This window comes from Hydra vulgaris, chromosome 03, assembly GCF_038396675.1.
Source record: "Hydra vulgaris chromosome 03, alternate assembly HydraT2T_AEP".
NCBI lineage: Eukaryota > Metazoa > Cnidaria > Hydrozoa > Anthoathecata > Hydridae > Hydra > Hydra vulgaris.
In genome coordinates, this window is record NC_088922.1 from 26722501 (window position 1) to 26737825 (window position 15325).

At 28.7% G+C, this 15325-nt stretch overlaps 1 protein-coding gene across 5 annotated transcripts in view; it reads right to left on the reverse strand.

The window, feature by feature from the left end:
* Positions 1 to 15325, reverse strand: part of LOC100206550 (retinal-specific phospholipid-transporting ATPase ABCA4) — a 160905-nt gene that overhangs the window by 103675 nt on the left and 41905 nt on the right. For all 5 annotated transcript variants that reach the window (XR_010637485.1, XM_065792798.1, XM_065792799.1 and 2 more), the window contains 4 exons: positions 14651 to 14840; positions 14397 to 14566; positions 13519 to 13629; positions 3303 to 3371 (listed from right to left, as the gene is read on the reverse strand). Coding sequence is in view for 4 of the 5 variants with exons in the window: in XM_065792798.1 (XP_065648870.1) it covers positions 3303 to 3371; positions 13519 to 13629; positions 14397 to 14566; positions 14651 to 14840 (540 nt within the window). In the remaining variant the exon portion in view is untranslated. The remainder of the gene's footprint in view (positions 1 to 3302; positions 3372 to 13518; positions 13630 to 14396; positions 14567 to 14650; positions 14841 to 15325) is intronic.

Sequence of the window (15325 nt, forward strand, 5' to 3'; positions counted from 1 at the left end):
AATATTCTTGTTAGCTTACAGCCTCATTCTAGTTTTCACTCATATACTTGATGTGATGTTGAATCTAGGAAATCGATAACTGTGGGTCACTTAAAACACAAAGTACTGTTAGGATAAGCTTTCAAAGTTTCATGAAGTCTTGGGGTGAAATAAAAAAAGCAAATTATTTTTGCAATATTGTTTATAAACACATCATTTTCAGATGAGATATATGGATTTCAGATGTGATATCACCATAGAACTTTATGATTGTGAATCACTTTTATAAAAATATGCTTCTGGTTTAAAGATAGATCAAAAGACCGCAATTCTTCACATTTATCCTAAGTCTACCATGATGCCTGCCATTAAGTCTACCATAATGGACAATTTTCAAGGAATACCTTAATATTAGGTCATAAGCTTTTAAAGAATGTAGATCTATATTCTTAAACAATTTATGACTTGATATTAGCAGTGTGTCTTTTAAGTTTTTAGAACCATTGATGAGCTCAAATATGTTCAATCAGTAGCTTCTGTTTTTGAAACAAGTTCAATGTAAGCTACAGTGAAAAAATTTAATAGTTTAATTAGCCTTACCAGATCTTGTCAAACTTCTTTGTCACTTTGAAGATTTTTACCATTTGAAGTGATTTATAAACTAGAAGGAAACTCTTAAAGATTATACAGTGAGCACCAAATCACTGATTTCAGAAAACTTTGGCAAAGGTTTAAAAGAACAAAAAGAGTAAGGTACTGAATTGACTACAATATGAAACACCTTTAAAGTCAAAAAAATCAAGCAACTCTTCATGTTGAAATATTTTAATTTGCATATGAAACATATAATAAATTTTTGTAAAAATTTTAAAATTTTTACAGTGTTTAATTATTGCACCACTTTTGTACTTTACATGTTTTAATTCTCCTTTGTAATTTTGTTAATCTAAAACTACTTTATGCACTAAATATAGCAGAATGTCAAAAATGTCATCTTGTTGAATGATGATATCACCAGATGCATGCACATCTAGTGCTAATTTCAGTTATATTTCAAAATATCAGTATTAACTTGTTTCGTCATTATTTTACCAATGAATTCAAGTTACACCACTACAAGCAATGGAACCCCAAACCATCAATGGTCCTATAATAAAAAGTAAAAAATAAGAATAAAGTATATAATATTGCAGCATTTTAATAAGGCTTTTTGGTGTCTCCTCCATATTAGACAGCTAGTTTCATGGATATAGGATTTAAACATTTACAACTTTTTCTCCATTTAGGTACAATACCATCAAAACTAAACAAACATATTTTTGTTTCACCTGACCATAAAACTCCTAACCAATGCTCAGGAGTCATTTCCGAAATTTTTTTAACCCAAGCCAGTTTTATCTTTTGTTTTGTTTTTTTACTCAAAAGGCTTTTTTGGGGCAATTTTACCCTAATAACCTAAATTGTTAACAACCTTAAGTTTGAGGAATTATACATTTTTATCATAACTTCATTGCAAATCTTTTGCTAGCTTTGGTGCAGATGGTCTTTGATTTTGTTCAATATTTTAAATAATTTCTTGTTTAATGTGAATGGTAGTCTCAGCTTCCTTTTTTCAGGAATTCTTGATAATTTTTTTTATATATTCTCTAATGATGTTTTAATAACATCTTTTTTTTATATATATTCTCTAATGTTTGCTACACTATTAAGCTCAACACTTTAAAAATAGTTTTATATCCTTTTCCATTTTTATAGAGTTCAAGATCAATATGTTGATTGATTATTAAATTTTACTCCTTTTTAAAATGATTTTATTATCAAGAACTTATAAAAAAAATTTCAATAAAATTTATAAAAATAAGTTAAAATAACTTTGTTGAATCAAATTTTTTTGTTTATACTTTTTTCTGTAAACCAAAAAGTTAAAAAAGAATTTTTTTAAAAAAGGATTTTCTTTGACTTATACTTTTTCTGGTTCAACAGATTATTTTTTTTATAAGTTTTTAAATTTATATTTCTTGTGATGAAAATGTTGTCTAATACATATTCTATTTAAATAAAAATACTGAGTAAAAAATTTAAATTTAGGCGTGAAAAACTGCTTTTTATAGAAAATCTATAAGGTGGTAATTTTATTAGTAACAAGGTGGTAATTTACAAGTAATACAAGGTTGTGATTTTGTAAGTAATATAAGGTGGTAATTTTTGAAGTTTTAAATATTAATACTTTTCTAAATTTTGAAAATTTTGTAAATATGTAAAGAAATATAAATGCTGTAATCTGACTATAGTATGAAAAGTGAGAAAAAGTTTGAGTTGTTTTGTTTTGGACATTTGTTCTATTTTTGACAAAATAATTTGAGTTTAGGTTTTTCTGGAATTGGGGGGCATGTACTTTTAGCTTGCATATGTGGTTTTTAACACATAACAATGGGGTCAGAGTAACAAAACTTTCCATATATAACAATCAGTTTAACGTTTAGGAACCTATTTTTTTTAAATCTTTTATCCTTCAAAAAAATCTTCTATCCTCAAAATCTTACCTTTTCTAAAGTTAGAGAAAACTTTTGTTTACCAGCACCTTTTCTTCATTTAATAAGCTGGTATATATATAAATTATTATTGTCTGTTTGGTAGTAAGATGAAAATCACTATGTATTTGATTACTTAAACTAAATGGAAAGAGTTATTCTCAGTAAATATATTAACTATCATTGTATTTGATTAGTAAAAATTTCAATTTTTACTGTCATTTGCAACTCAATCAAATACATACTCATGGAGTTACCAAGAGGTACTAAAATTATGGAATATTGAGAATAATTAAGGTAACTATTTGATTACCTCAATGTAAGTGACAGTAATCCAATAAAATGCAAATCATGGCTTTATGCAATACTGATAGGAAAAAATATATAATAAATACTGCTTAAAAAACTTTTTTCATTAAGGAAATTACCATGGGCACATTTTTATAAAGTAAATGTAAGAAGTTCTTCTTAGTACCACTTTTAGTTTACATGATACCAACAGAAAAAAAATGAAATGAATACAATTTAAATAATTATATATTATAATATTAATTTTACGAATACTATTATGTTAAAATTATTTTCAAATGAAATTATTTCTAAAATTATGCTTTATTTATTTTCTGTTAGTTATCAATATTTATTGATCTAAACCCTCACTCCCATTGGCCCCTTATTCATTACAATGTCATCAGTAACATTTCAGGTAGACTTAAGTCTGCAGTATAAAAAAACTATAAACAAAATTTATAAAAATATTTTATAACCTTAATAAAAGAATAAAAGTGTTACTTGTTCGAATTCTTTATTAGTTATGTTGTACAATAACTTGTCTCTGAAAAAACTCAGTATAGAATCATCCTAAAAAAAAAAAGTTTGTTGAAATAAAACTATTTACTAAATTTTATTAGGTTTTCCTGACTAATTATTTTATTTATGTTGTTATTGTGACATGGGATACAGTGGCAGAAATTTTTTTTTTTAATTTTGATGCTGAATTTCTATAAAAACGTTCAAATAAAGTTCATATACTTCATTTTTATATACATATTTTAATTTTTTACTTAATATTTTTTATTCATTACTTCATATACTAAATTTTTTAGTTTCATTCATAACATGATTGCATGTTTTAATATTTAACTTAATGTTTGATATCATAAACAACACCATGCCATCATATATTAACAACTTTTTTCTAATGCCAACTCAACTAAAAACGTATGTAGCCGACATTTGGTCATACTGTTTCTAAGTGGATTAAAAGTATCAATTGGTTAGTGCTTTTTTTTTTTAAACATCTTCACTTTCAACAAAGCTGCAAGCAATCACTATTAAAGTTGGAAGTTACTGGAAGAGAAAAGATGAAGATTGTAGAGCAAGATAACGATTGACAGACAACTAAAAGAATTGCAAACTATATGAATCAGGAAAGCAAGATGAAGGATGCGAATTTCAAAGAACTGATGTTCAAGGAAAAAAAATAGACAAATAAGAGTTTTTGGAGCACTTAGGAACAGTCGCAGAATGACAAGTAACACGAGAATGAATTTTAGTAGATGGCACAAGAGACGTTAGCTCTTTAGAGCAGTGCCCATTATCTTATTTGTAGAAAATAGAAAGAGAAGCAACATTACAACGATGTGATAATGGTTGGAGGTTGGCTGCAAGAGCAAGTTCAACTATGTTTACAATGTGTTTTTGCACCTTGTCTAAAAGAAAAAGGGCATCATTAGAAGATCTGCCACAGATATGGTAACAGTATTCCATACAAGGCTGGATTTGAGATTTATAGAGATAGAGAATAGAATCTGAAGTAAGAAAGTGTCGAGCTCGATAAAGAGATGCAACCATAGCAGATGCTAATTTTGCAACGGATTTGATATATGGTTTCCAAAAAAGATCGGAAGTAAGAGTTGATTCTAGAAGATGAAGAGTGGATGACTCATTGAGTATATTACCGTTCATAAATATAGGAAAATCTAAATTATTGGAATAGCGATTGGCTGAAAAAAATTGAGTTTTATCTGTATTGAAGTTCACCAGCCACTGTGAGCCCCATGCTGTAGCAGAAGTGAGATTTTCAAGCTCAAATGGCCAACAAGAATAAATGGTAGTATCACGACAAGAATAAATGGTAGCAAACAATGCCAACTTAGATGTGAGAATATTTGGAAGATAGTTAATGTAAATTAAAAAGAGTATTGGGCCAAGGATTGAACCTTGAGGAACCCCTGAAGTTACAGAATAAGAAGAAGAGTGCTGTCCATCAAGGACAACTTTTATACTAGGATTGGAAAGGAAGGATTCAATAATTTTAAAGATGAACACTGACTAGGATCAGAAACAATACATAAGTCAAGTAGAGAAGGTAAATGATTCGGGTTGACTGGAAAGCGAGTTGGAAAGTTGACTATTTGAGTTAGGGATTGAGAAAGGCAAAAGTTGTGGGCTTTAATGCCTGCAGAATCACTGATACTAGAGCCAAGCTATTCAGTTTGGTGAGCATTAAAGTCACCGACAACAACTATATTAACTGATGGATAAAGAGAGAGGGCTTGGTCAATATGATCAGAAATAACATCAGAAAGAGTGCAGTCTTGAGATAAAGAAGAGCGATATAGAACAAAGAGAAAGGCAATAGAGTAAAGTGGTGCTAAATGAAAGCACATAAAAGAATAGCCTGTGGATTCAAACCTAGTTTCACGACAAACAGGTGAATTCTTACAAATGTAAATGTCCAGACCAAACATGTGACTATTGGATTCTTTATGAATTAAAGGAAGATAACCATCAACACTAAGACAGCAGGATGAGACAGCTGAACTCAAATTAGTCTCACAAAGAGCAAGTAGGTCTGGTGAACTTTGCAAGAAATAAGATTCAATAGAAAAGTTACTTCGAAGACCACAAATATTAGTGGATGATAGGTTTAGAGAACTTGGTGATGATAATGGTTTTTTGTGTTTTATAGTTTTTGGTACTTTATTTATTTTTAAATTTGTTGAAGAACTTAACTCAAAGCATAGATAGAGCTCAGAACACTGTTCAATAGCCCAAGCAACTGCCACATTACTATTAATAAACCCTAAGCCGTAACAAAGGGCTCAAAATGTGGCCTCGGCAATTCACACTAAAAGTACAAACAGGGACACCACCCATGCGCAACATAGTACTGTTAATACTTTGATATTTTTCAGCTGTTGATGGAATCAGCCTCTCTGAGAGCTACCACAGAGTTCAGGAAACCTGACTACCAGCCGGCCTCAGAACCATATAACTGAGTTTTAGAGCTGTACTCTCATTTGGAGATATTAGAATGAGTTGCCTAGTCATAAAAACAGAGACACAAGCAAAACCCATGCATTGAGCCAAGAAGATCCAGCATTCAACATCCTAAACTGGAAACAATGTATTAAAAATACATCTGCGCCAGCCTAATAAATGAAGAAAGGGTGCGAGGCTGGTCAACAGATAGAATCTGTTTACCCCTTAAATCTGTTTATCCCTTCATTCTACATCAAATCACCCGAAATTTAGGAAACTTTGAACTATGGGTCTCATATTTTTTTCAAACTTTTTTGGCTTTTGCACGTTACAAAGAAAAATTTGCAAAAAAAATTTTGGTTCTAGAGGTATTTGTTAACAATTGGAAAATAAATATTTCCTTCTAGTTCACTATTGTGCATAATTTTAAACATTTGTATTAGGTCTTCTCATTGCCTCTTTTCCATTAGTGTAGTTAGATTTAATGCTTTGAGCCTTTTTTTCATAGGAAAGAAATCTGATTGATGATATCAGTAGTAATGAATTGATTTTTCTACTTTAGATTCGTACAAAAAAGCACTCCAGAATCTCTTTTTCTATTAGATTCAGTCAATTGAATACCGTTTATGTAATATGAAATGTTTTTGCTGCCATAATGCATAACTACACATTTTCAGATGTTAAATAGAATGCCATAATGCCATAATGCATAACTACACATTTTCAGATGTTAAATAGAAACCAAGTTTGAGATCATTTTTAGGCAATACCTAGATCAGTTTGAAGTTTAGTAGTGCATAGTTTTGTGGATATTTTTGAGAGCATTTTTATATTATTTTATGTATATAGTTTGGTGACATAAAGCAAATTTCAGGAAAATTATAAATATACGATTTCCCCTTGAACAATTCTTTGTCTTCTGCTTCCTATGAAAGCATAAATCCATTTCAAAATAACAGATTAGTGGTATATGATTTGTTTGTAATGAAGCCATATTGCTGTTTTGCTAGTATATATTGAATAGCATTTACCCTTCATAGCAAATGAAGTTGCATGCTGGGGCAAGGATGCTGTATCTCTCTGGTATCACAAAGAATGCTTTAACTTTTATTTATATATATAAATAAAAGTTTAGATAGGGGTATCCAAAAAAAAAATTTTTGAATTAAATGTTGCACAGTTTTAACTATTGTTTCTTTGATTGAAAAAAGCTTCTGTGCAAAATCTTAGGTATTTTGGATAATATTTAGAGGTTACTCAAGGAAAATAAAAATTTACTGTGTTAAAAGCATTCCCCACAACAACAATATTTAAAAAACTTGAGTTGTAGCTATGATATACAATTAATCATTTTCAAAAAATTCTTTTAATAATGCAAACAACATTCAAATGTTGCACTATTTACAAGATCAAAAGTTTAGTCTGTAGCAACAGTGGCATATGTCATCAAGATGCTTTTGCGGCAATCTGGAATGCGTTTTCTGTTGTCCTCAACAACTTGTATTAGTTTCTGCATTTCAGATTCAGTTTTTGTGATGGATTGATTAAATGTGCTCATAAGAGCAACAGAACGCTCAGCAGTGTCATTGATAACTTTCACAGATTTAAAAATTGCTTTAGTATAACGAAATTCAGCAATTTCCTCCCAGGTCTTTGGATTGGTTCCAGATAAAATGGTTACATCGAGACCAAGTGACTGCAAAGCTGTTACATCATCATTAACTGCTGTTAATGATGATGTAACAAGCTCATGAAGTTGCTTCTTTTCCAATTTGTTTAATTCTGCCGCTGGACACTTTATACCCCTGACACTCCAACAGCTCCACTTTGAATCATAGCTTCAACAATCAACTTTTTTTCTGTGTCACAAACCCTGTCAGAAAATAATGAAAGTGGAATCATTTCTGACCCAAGGTACCGAGTGTAATTTTGAAGCTTCTTCATAGCAGCATTTGAAATGACCTCGTTGATCTCAGAATATTGTTTAATTCTTGTGAAGAGCATCAGGTCATTTGCTGGAGCATCACTTGAAATTGGACAGGCAATCCATGCTGGTACATAGATATGAGCAGCAACGATACAAAATTTGCACAAGTTGTTCTGTTCTTTCATAGTCAGCTTGAATTCATTTCTTAAAAGGTATATCTTCATACAATAGATGACTTTAGCCATCCATATAGCCATGTGATAAGCTCCCAGGATGCGAAAGCGATACTTCTTAGTGGCATAGTCTGATAACGGAAAACCCAAAATTAAAAGGCACAGCTCGATCATCTCTTTGTAGTCTTCTCTTGGTAAGTACGAAGAGTCATCTGATAAGAAAGGCTGCAGAAAGCAGCCAGCCTCTGATCTAAGTTGCTGAAGCTGTGGTTCAGCTAGATGGGCGTCATCTAATGGAGCATAATTGGCTTGATTTATGCTTGACCATCACTTCTGAAATCATTCAAATAGAGCTATGTTAGGCCCACTGCTGGGTCCAAGCAAAACTAAGTATATTTCACCAATAATTACTTCATGCATATGGTGACAGCAAGCGAAGTAGAGAAGATTTTTCTCCATCAACTTCTCTAGCAAGATGCACGCACCATTTTTGGAACCTGTGTTTGACGCTGTTGTATCAAAACACATACTGACAATATAATTTGCAACATTCCATATGGTCAGTAACTGGAAGGTTTCTTTTGCTTGTGCCAGTCCAGTGCCAGATGATATCTTTACAATACCCAGTATTTTCTCCAGATTACGACCAGTCACATCAATAGCAATTCTATCAACATTTTCATAGATAGTGCTGTCTCTCATCATCTTAATATCCCAGTGGACGACCATATGTTGTTTCTCACTTGACATAAGTTTCTGCTGAATATGATTTTCAGTTGATGAACGATGCATGATGCGTTTGCGAAGGACTGTTGATCTTGATAATGGTGTACTTTGAAGGTCCACTCCACTTGCTCTAGCAATTGCAGCTGCCAATATAGTGAACTTTTGGTCAGATAAATTGATTCGATCAAGTGTGGATGATACATCTGGAGAAGACAAAATTTCATTGAGAATATGTGGCTTTTTATTTTTAGGACTTTGTTCACAGTCAATTAATTGGGTTACCAGTTTTTTGTGATAAACCGGAATTTCTATTTCATAATCATCATTGTCATCAGGAATGTCACTGACTTCTGTTGCTTTGCTATCATTATCACAATCAAGACTAAAGTGGCTACAGATAATGGTAAGGACAGCATTTGCTTTTTGTCTTCTCTCTTCCTCATTCTGCTTTCTTTTTTTTTCTGCTTGTTGACGCTCTGCTGTTCGCTTTTCTTGTTGAGATAATTTTACATCTTCTCCAGCCATCTTCATCATCAAGCAATTTTTTGGTCTTCCAGAAATATTTTATCTTCATCAATTTATTATAATTCATAATTAGCTTGCTTGCATCCTTGTGTGAAATGTCAAACAGTAAATCTAATTTGATACTAAAATCTTTCTCTCTAGCAATCTGTGACTTACTAGCTCTTCCTTTATTCTTTTTAATTAAATTATACTCAACAAAACGTGCTTTCACTTTTGATACAATATGAGGCTGGTAAGTCATTGGAATTCTGGCCGGAATTGTTTGTTTCAATGCTTTGTGATAGTGGAAAAACGTCCTTTACACATCAACCATCGTTGGAAGGACATTGTTTGGTAGGTTCTTCTCAGGTTGACCAATCAATCATTTTGAGAAATTAAATATTAATTTGCAAATAATTTAAAATATGTGATCAATATTTCAATATGAATGTGATAAAATCATAAGTATTACAAAACTACAAACACTAAAGTAAGTTAAGTCATCCAATAGTATTTAGCACTAAAAAACAAGATATTGGCATAACAACTATAATTATTATTTTATAGGATTAAAATAAATAAGAACCTCAAAACCTTTAAATATTTCAGTTGTTCAGCAAAAAATTACAATAAATGAAAATGTTTTTCAATCAAAAACATCAGATGACAAGATGGCTGCTTGTCACATGACCAAAGAAGTTAGTTCATAAAAGACAATCAAATTTGTTTAATATTTTATACATCAAATTTGTTTAATATTTTATCTATATTGAACATGGGATAAAATTAGGAAATTATTTAAGGCGTAATGCTATTATTGTAAAACTAAAAGGCCATTGAGCAACCTCTAAACATTAATTTATTTTAATTATCTTTTGCATACTAAATTTTAATGCCAATTGGCACAAAATAAACTAGTGTGCATTCAGATCAGAGAAAAATTTTTTTTTCCGCTGGTTATGTGAACACCCCTAATACATATATATATATATATATATATATATATATATATATATATATATATATATATATATATATATATATATATATATATATATATATATATATATATATATATATATATATATATATATATAGAACTCTTATATGTTGTCCGAAAGTTTTTTCCATATTTTGTTGACAAAAAGTAAAAATTAAAATGCAAGACCGGAATTTTTATTTTTTATTAATTGATAGACTGCCTGCCCCAACCAAACCCTCAGTCGATGTAGCAGCACTCCCTTGCGGGTCAGGCTATTTGTCAGTCGATGTAGCAGCACTCCCTTGCGAGTCAGGCTATTTGTCAGTCGATGTAGCAGCACTCCCTTGCGAGTCAGGCTATTTGTCAGTCGATGTAGCAGCACTCCCTTGCGAGTCAGGCTATAAGATAGTCGATGTAGCAACACTCCGCGCATGATTTACAGTAAAAAAAATAAAAATAAAAACATTTTATTAAAAGAAATAAAAATAAAAACATTTTATTAAAAAAAATAAAAATAAAAACATTTTATTAAAAAAAAATAAAAATAAAAACATTTTATTAAAAAAAATTAAAATAAAAACATTGTTTTTATTGTTAAAAACATTTAAATTGTTTTAAAAACATTCAGAATGTTTTTAAAAACATTCTGGTCAATCAAATTTGCGTTTTTGTGGTTTTTTTAAAAAACGATTAATTTGTAATTAAATTAATGGTTTTTACTTTCATCCAACACGGAAATGTTGGACGAAAGTTAAAAGTAATTAAAAATGACGTATATGTTGGCGTAAGAATCACTTTTTTCCTTCCGCTCTTCCCAAAGCCAACAAACTATAGATCTATGTATGTATATATATATATATATATATATATATATATATATATATATATATATATATATATATATATATATATATATATATATATATATATATATTAGGGTGGGCATAAAACACCAAAGTCAATAAAAAAATATAATAACAACTATTTAGGTTCCTTTTGATGTATGTATCAAAAAAATATATATATATATATAATTTTTTTATAGGTACTCCTATAGTTGGTCCCAGCAGTCCAAAAGTGCTTCCCAAATGCAACAAACTATAGAGCTATATATATATATATATATATATATATATATATATATATATATATATATATATATATATATATATATATTTAAACAACTTTAAAAAGTATTCTACACAATAGAGTGCTCAATGTTCTTAAAAGAACAGAGCAATTATATATTAGTAGAAAATCACTTAACAAAAATGTTTTCCATTTAACACTGTGTTTCATCAACAAAGATCCATCAGAAATGCTTCAGGATTTCTGATGAATCTTTGTTGATGAAACACAGTGTTAAATGGAAAAAAATTTTGTTAAGTGATTTTCTACTAATATATATATATATATATATATATATATATATATATATATATATATATATATATATATATATATATATATATATATATATATATATATATATATATATATATATATATATATACAACTAAATATATAAAATATATATATATTATATATTTAGTTGTATATATATATATACAACTAAATATATAATATATATATTTGCTATGAATGGCAAATGCTTGGTTCTATTTGCTACACTTCAATGAAACCTCTTTTATTGAACTCCTTTCCTCACTCATCAAGATAAAATGCAAGAAGGCAATTAAGTGTTTTGTATATATATATATATATATATATATATATATATATATATATATATATATATATATATATATATATATATATATATATATATATATATATATATATATATATATATATATATATATACAACTAATTATATAAAATATATATATATTATATATTTAGTTGTATATATATATATATATATATATATATATATAGCTCTATAATATTTTATATATTTATATACAACTAAATACATAATATATATATATATAAATAAAACTTAAGTTGTATTTATATATATGTATATATATATATATATATATATATATATATATATATATATATATATATATAAATACAACTTTAAAACTCAGTTGTTGTTTTTTTGTTTTTTTTTTGTTTGTTATTTCACCTCCCCAAGGCCCAGAAGGCCACTACAGATGAGGAGGCTACTTAATTGTGGTTATAACCCTCTCTCAACTCTATAACTCTAAAACACAAACCTTGACAAACAAGGCCGCTGCGCGGAGAAACAAGTTGAGAGCGGTACTACTAGGGACGTGGTGGGGATCGAACTTGGAATCTCTTGCTTATGAAGCGAGCGCTCTACCACTACACCACTACCGCATTTTCCATTTTATAACTGGCAGGCTTAGCTGTTTCAGATAATTTAAAACCTATTTTATGTAACTGATATACAGGTAAACAATTATCAGCATGATACATTACCACAAATCTTTTATTAAAATACCATTGTGCCTTTTAGTTAAGAGTGGAAAAAAGATTGGTTATTCGATGGTCAAACAAGCCCCTTTGGAATCAATCCACCCAAGAAAAGGAATCCAACTATCAAAAGCTCAACATAAAGCCTCTGTCCAATTGCAACATATAAATGCAGTAAATACTGGTTGTTTGCACAAGATTGTAAAGCTCATACAGGATTCGAGGATAACTTCAGGTTACCCTCGAATCAGCTGGAAGAAACTCCCAAATTTACATCAGGCAAGATGGAACTCACGTGCAATATATGCTGTTAAAGCATTCTTTCTGATACTAAAGAGGCACAGCATCCTTGCTCCAGCATGCAACTTCATTTGCTATGAATGGCAAATGCTTGGTTCTATTTGCTACACTTCAATGAAACCTCTTTTATTGAACTCCTTTCCTCACTCATCAAGATAAAATGCAAGAAGGCAATTAAGTCTTTTAAAGATGCATTTGTCAATAGAGGAGCCAATAATTGACATTCCCAGATCTAACCAAATTGCTGAACATGATGTAAAACTGATGAAGAAACTTTATGCAAAATTGAGAAAAATTGAATTTTTGAACCAGAAGTTCGTAGGAAAAAATATTTTTTCAATTATTTCTTGTAAATTTTGTACAGATTTTAAACTGATCTGTATCTTATTTGGTAATAAAAGTTACTTAGTTATTACCATTAGTCTTTTAAATAATGATAAAACAAAAATTTATATATTTTAAAAAATTTTATATATTTTTTATTTGGGCAACAAACAATTTTTAATTTATTCATATTGGTTATAAACATATTATAAGTTGTTACAAACATATTATAAGTTGTTATAAACATAAAGTTGTCAACTAAAAAATAAGTAACTAGAACTGTTAAATATCAGTGCATATTCAAAAATAAATTTTCAAATGTAAATATATTTATTAAAACTATAAAAATCTAAAAAGAAAACATAAAAAAAACAACAAAGGCTTACACAAAATTAATACCTCAGTTAATACTTTGTTTGATGTTTTTAGTGATGTGATATCTTTTATAACTTTCAGTATAGTTTTCAGTAAGTCTTTAATATGAGGTTTCAGTGCAAAAGAAGAAAAAACCTACAAAAAAAAATTATAAAGTGTAAACAACAAAAAAAGCTTTTAAAGACAGTGTACCGAAATGTATGTACACTCTGAAGTCAATGTATGTACACTCAGAGGGGCGAACCCTTACATCAGTTGAGATATGTACATTCTGAGATGCCAACTCTTACATCAGTCAACGTATGTACACTCTGAGACGCCAACCCTTACATCAGTCAATGTTTGTACACTCTGAGACGCCAACCCTTACATCAGTTGAAGTATGTGCATTTTGCACAAAAGTAAAATTATAGAAAAAAATATAAAAAAAGTATAAAAGTATAAATATAAAAAAACAAACTTTATTTTTCAATTAAATGAAACACGTTAGTCATTAAAATTGTTATTTCTCAAATAAAATTAGATTTTAAAATAAAAACATTAAAAAATTAAATGTGCTTTCGCAACTATTGTAATGGATTTATTTTTTAGGTAAAACTAATTGCTACATTTAGTAGCAAAATTGTAGTTGTAAGATGTTCCAAGTCTATTTAACTTATCATGCAAAAAACTTCACATATATATAGTGTATATTTCTTTGAGAACTATACACATGTGTAGTTTTTAAGTCTTAGGAAACTTAAAATAATGATCTTTAGAATCAGTTTAAAAGTATTCTTATTATTATATATTATATTCTAAGTTTTCTAAGTTCTAAGTATTATATTCTAAGTTTTCTAAATAATTGATTGTGCGTTTTATGAAAACATCAAAATTAAAAATAAAAAAGATAAAAATCATACAGAGGTAATTCTTTGTATAACAAGACTTGTTTTTTGATTATTTGGTGTGTACAAGATTTTTCCATTTAATATTGATGTTAAAAACTCAACTGTTGCCGAATTGCCATTTGACAAAACTTTCAAATTTTCAATAACCTCTTTCGATTTGATTTTGCAGATAGATTGATCATCTAAAAATTATACATCAGACCATTAATAAAATTAAATAAGAAATAAAAAACCATAAATTAACATACATATCTAAACTAACATACAGTCTTTTCCTATAGGTTTCATAAGTGGCTCTTCCTCTAAATCTTTTTGCTCAGATGAAGATGAAAATGAAGAGTAATATTCATGATTACACATCAAAGATTTCAAATAACGGTTGTCATGCCAATGATTTGCAAATTCAATTCCTGGATCAAAATATTTCTGATACTCATAAAATTTTGAGTATATTCCCTATAAATAAAAAATTATATATATATATATATATATATATATATATATATATATATATATATATATATATATATATATATATACATATATATATATATATATATATATATATATATATATATATATATATATATATATATATATATATATATATATATATATATATATATATATATATATAAACAGGGCTGCCACAAGGGTAGCTGGGTACTTTGTACCCGGGCACAAGATCTGAATGGGTGCACAATTATATTAAATAAGATCAACAAGACAACAATGATTTTTTTTTTTTTTTAAATTCAAACTACTTGATTGCCCAATTAGTTCACTACTCACCAGATGTCAGCAGTTCAGTATGTCAAATGTGTGCAAATAATCATACATCAAAAGAATTCTTAAGCTTTTAAATGTCATCATGTAGCAATTGTAAGCTGGTTTTCATTCCACTGAATCTTCTATGGAAGTGAAAAATTATTTTAGCAGGG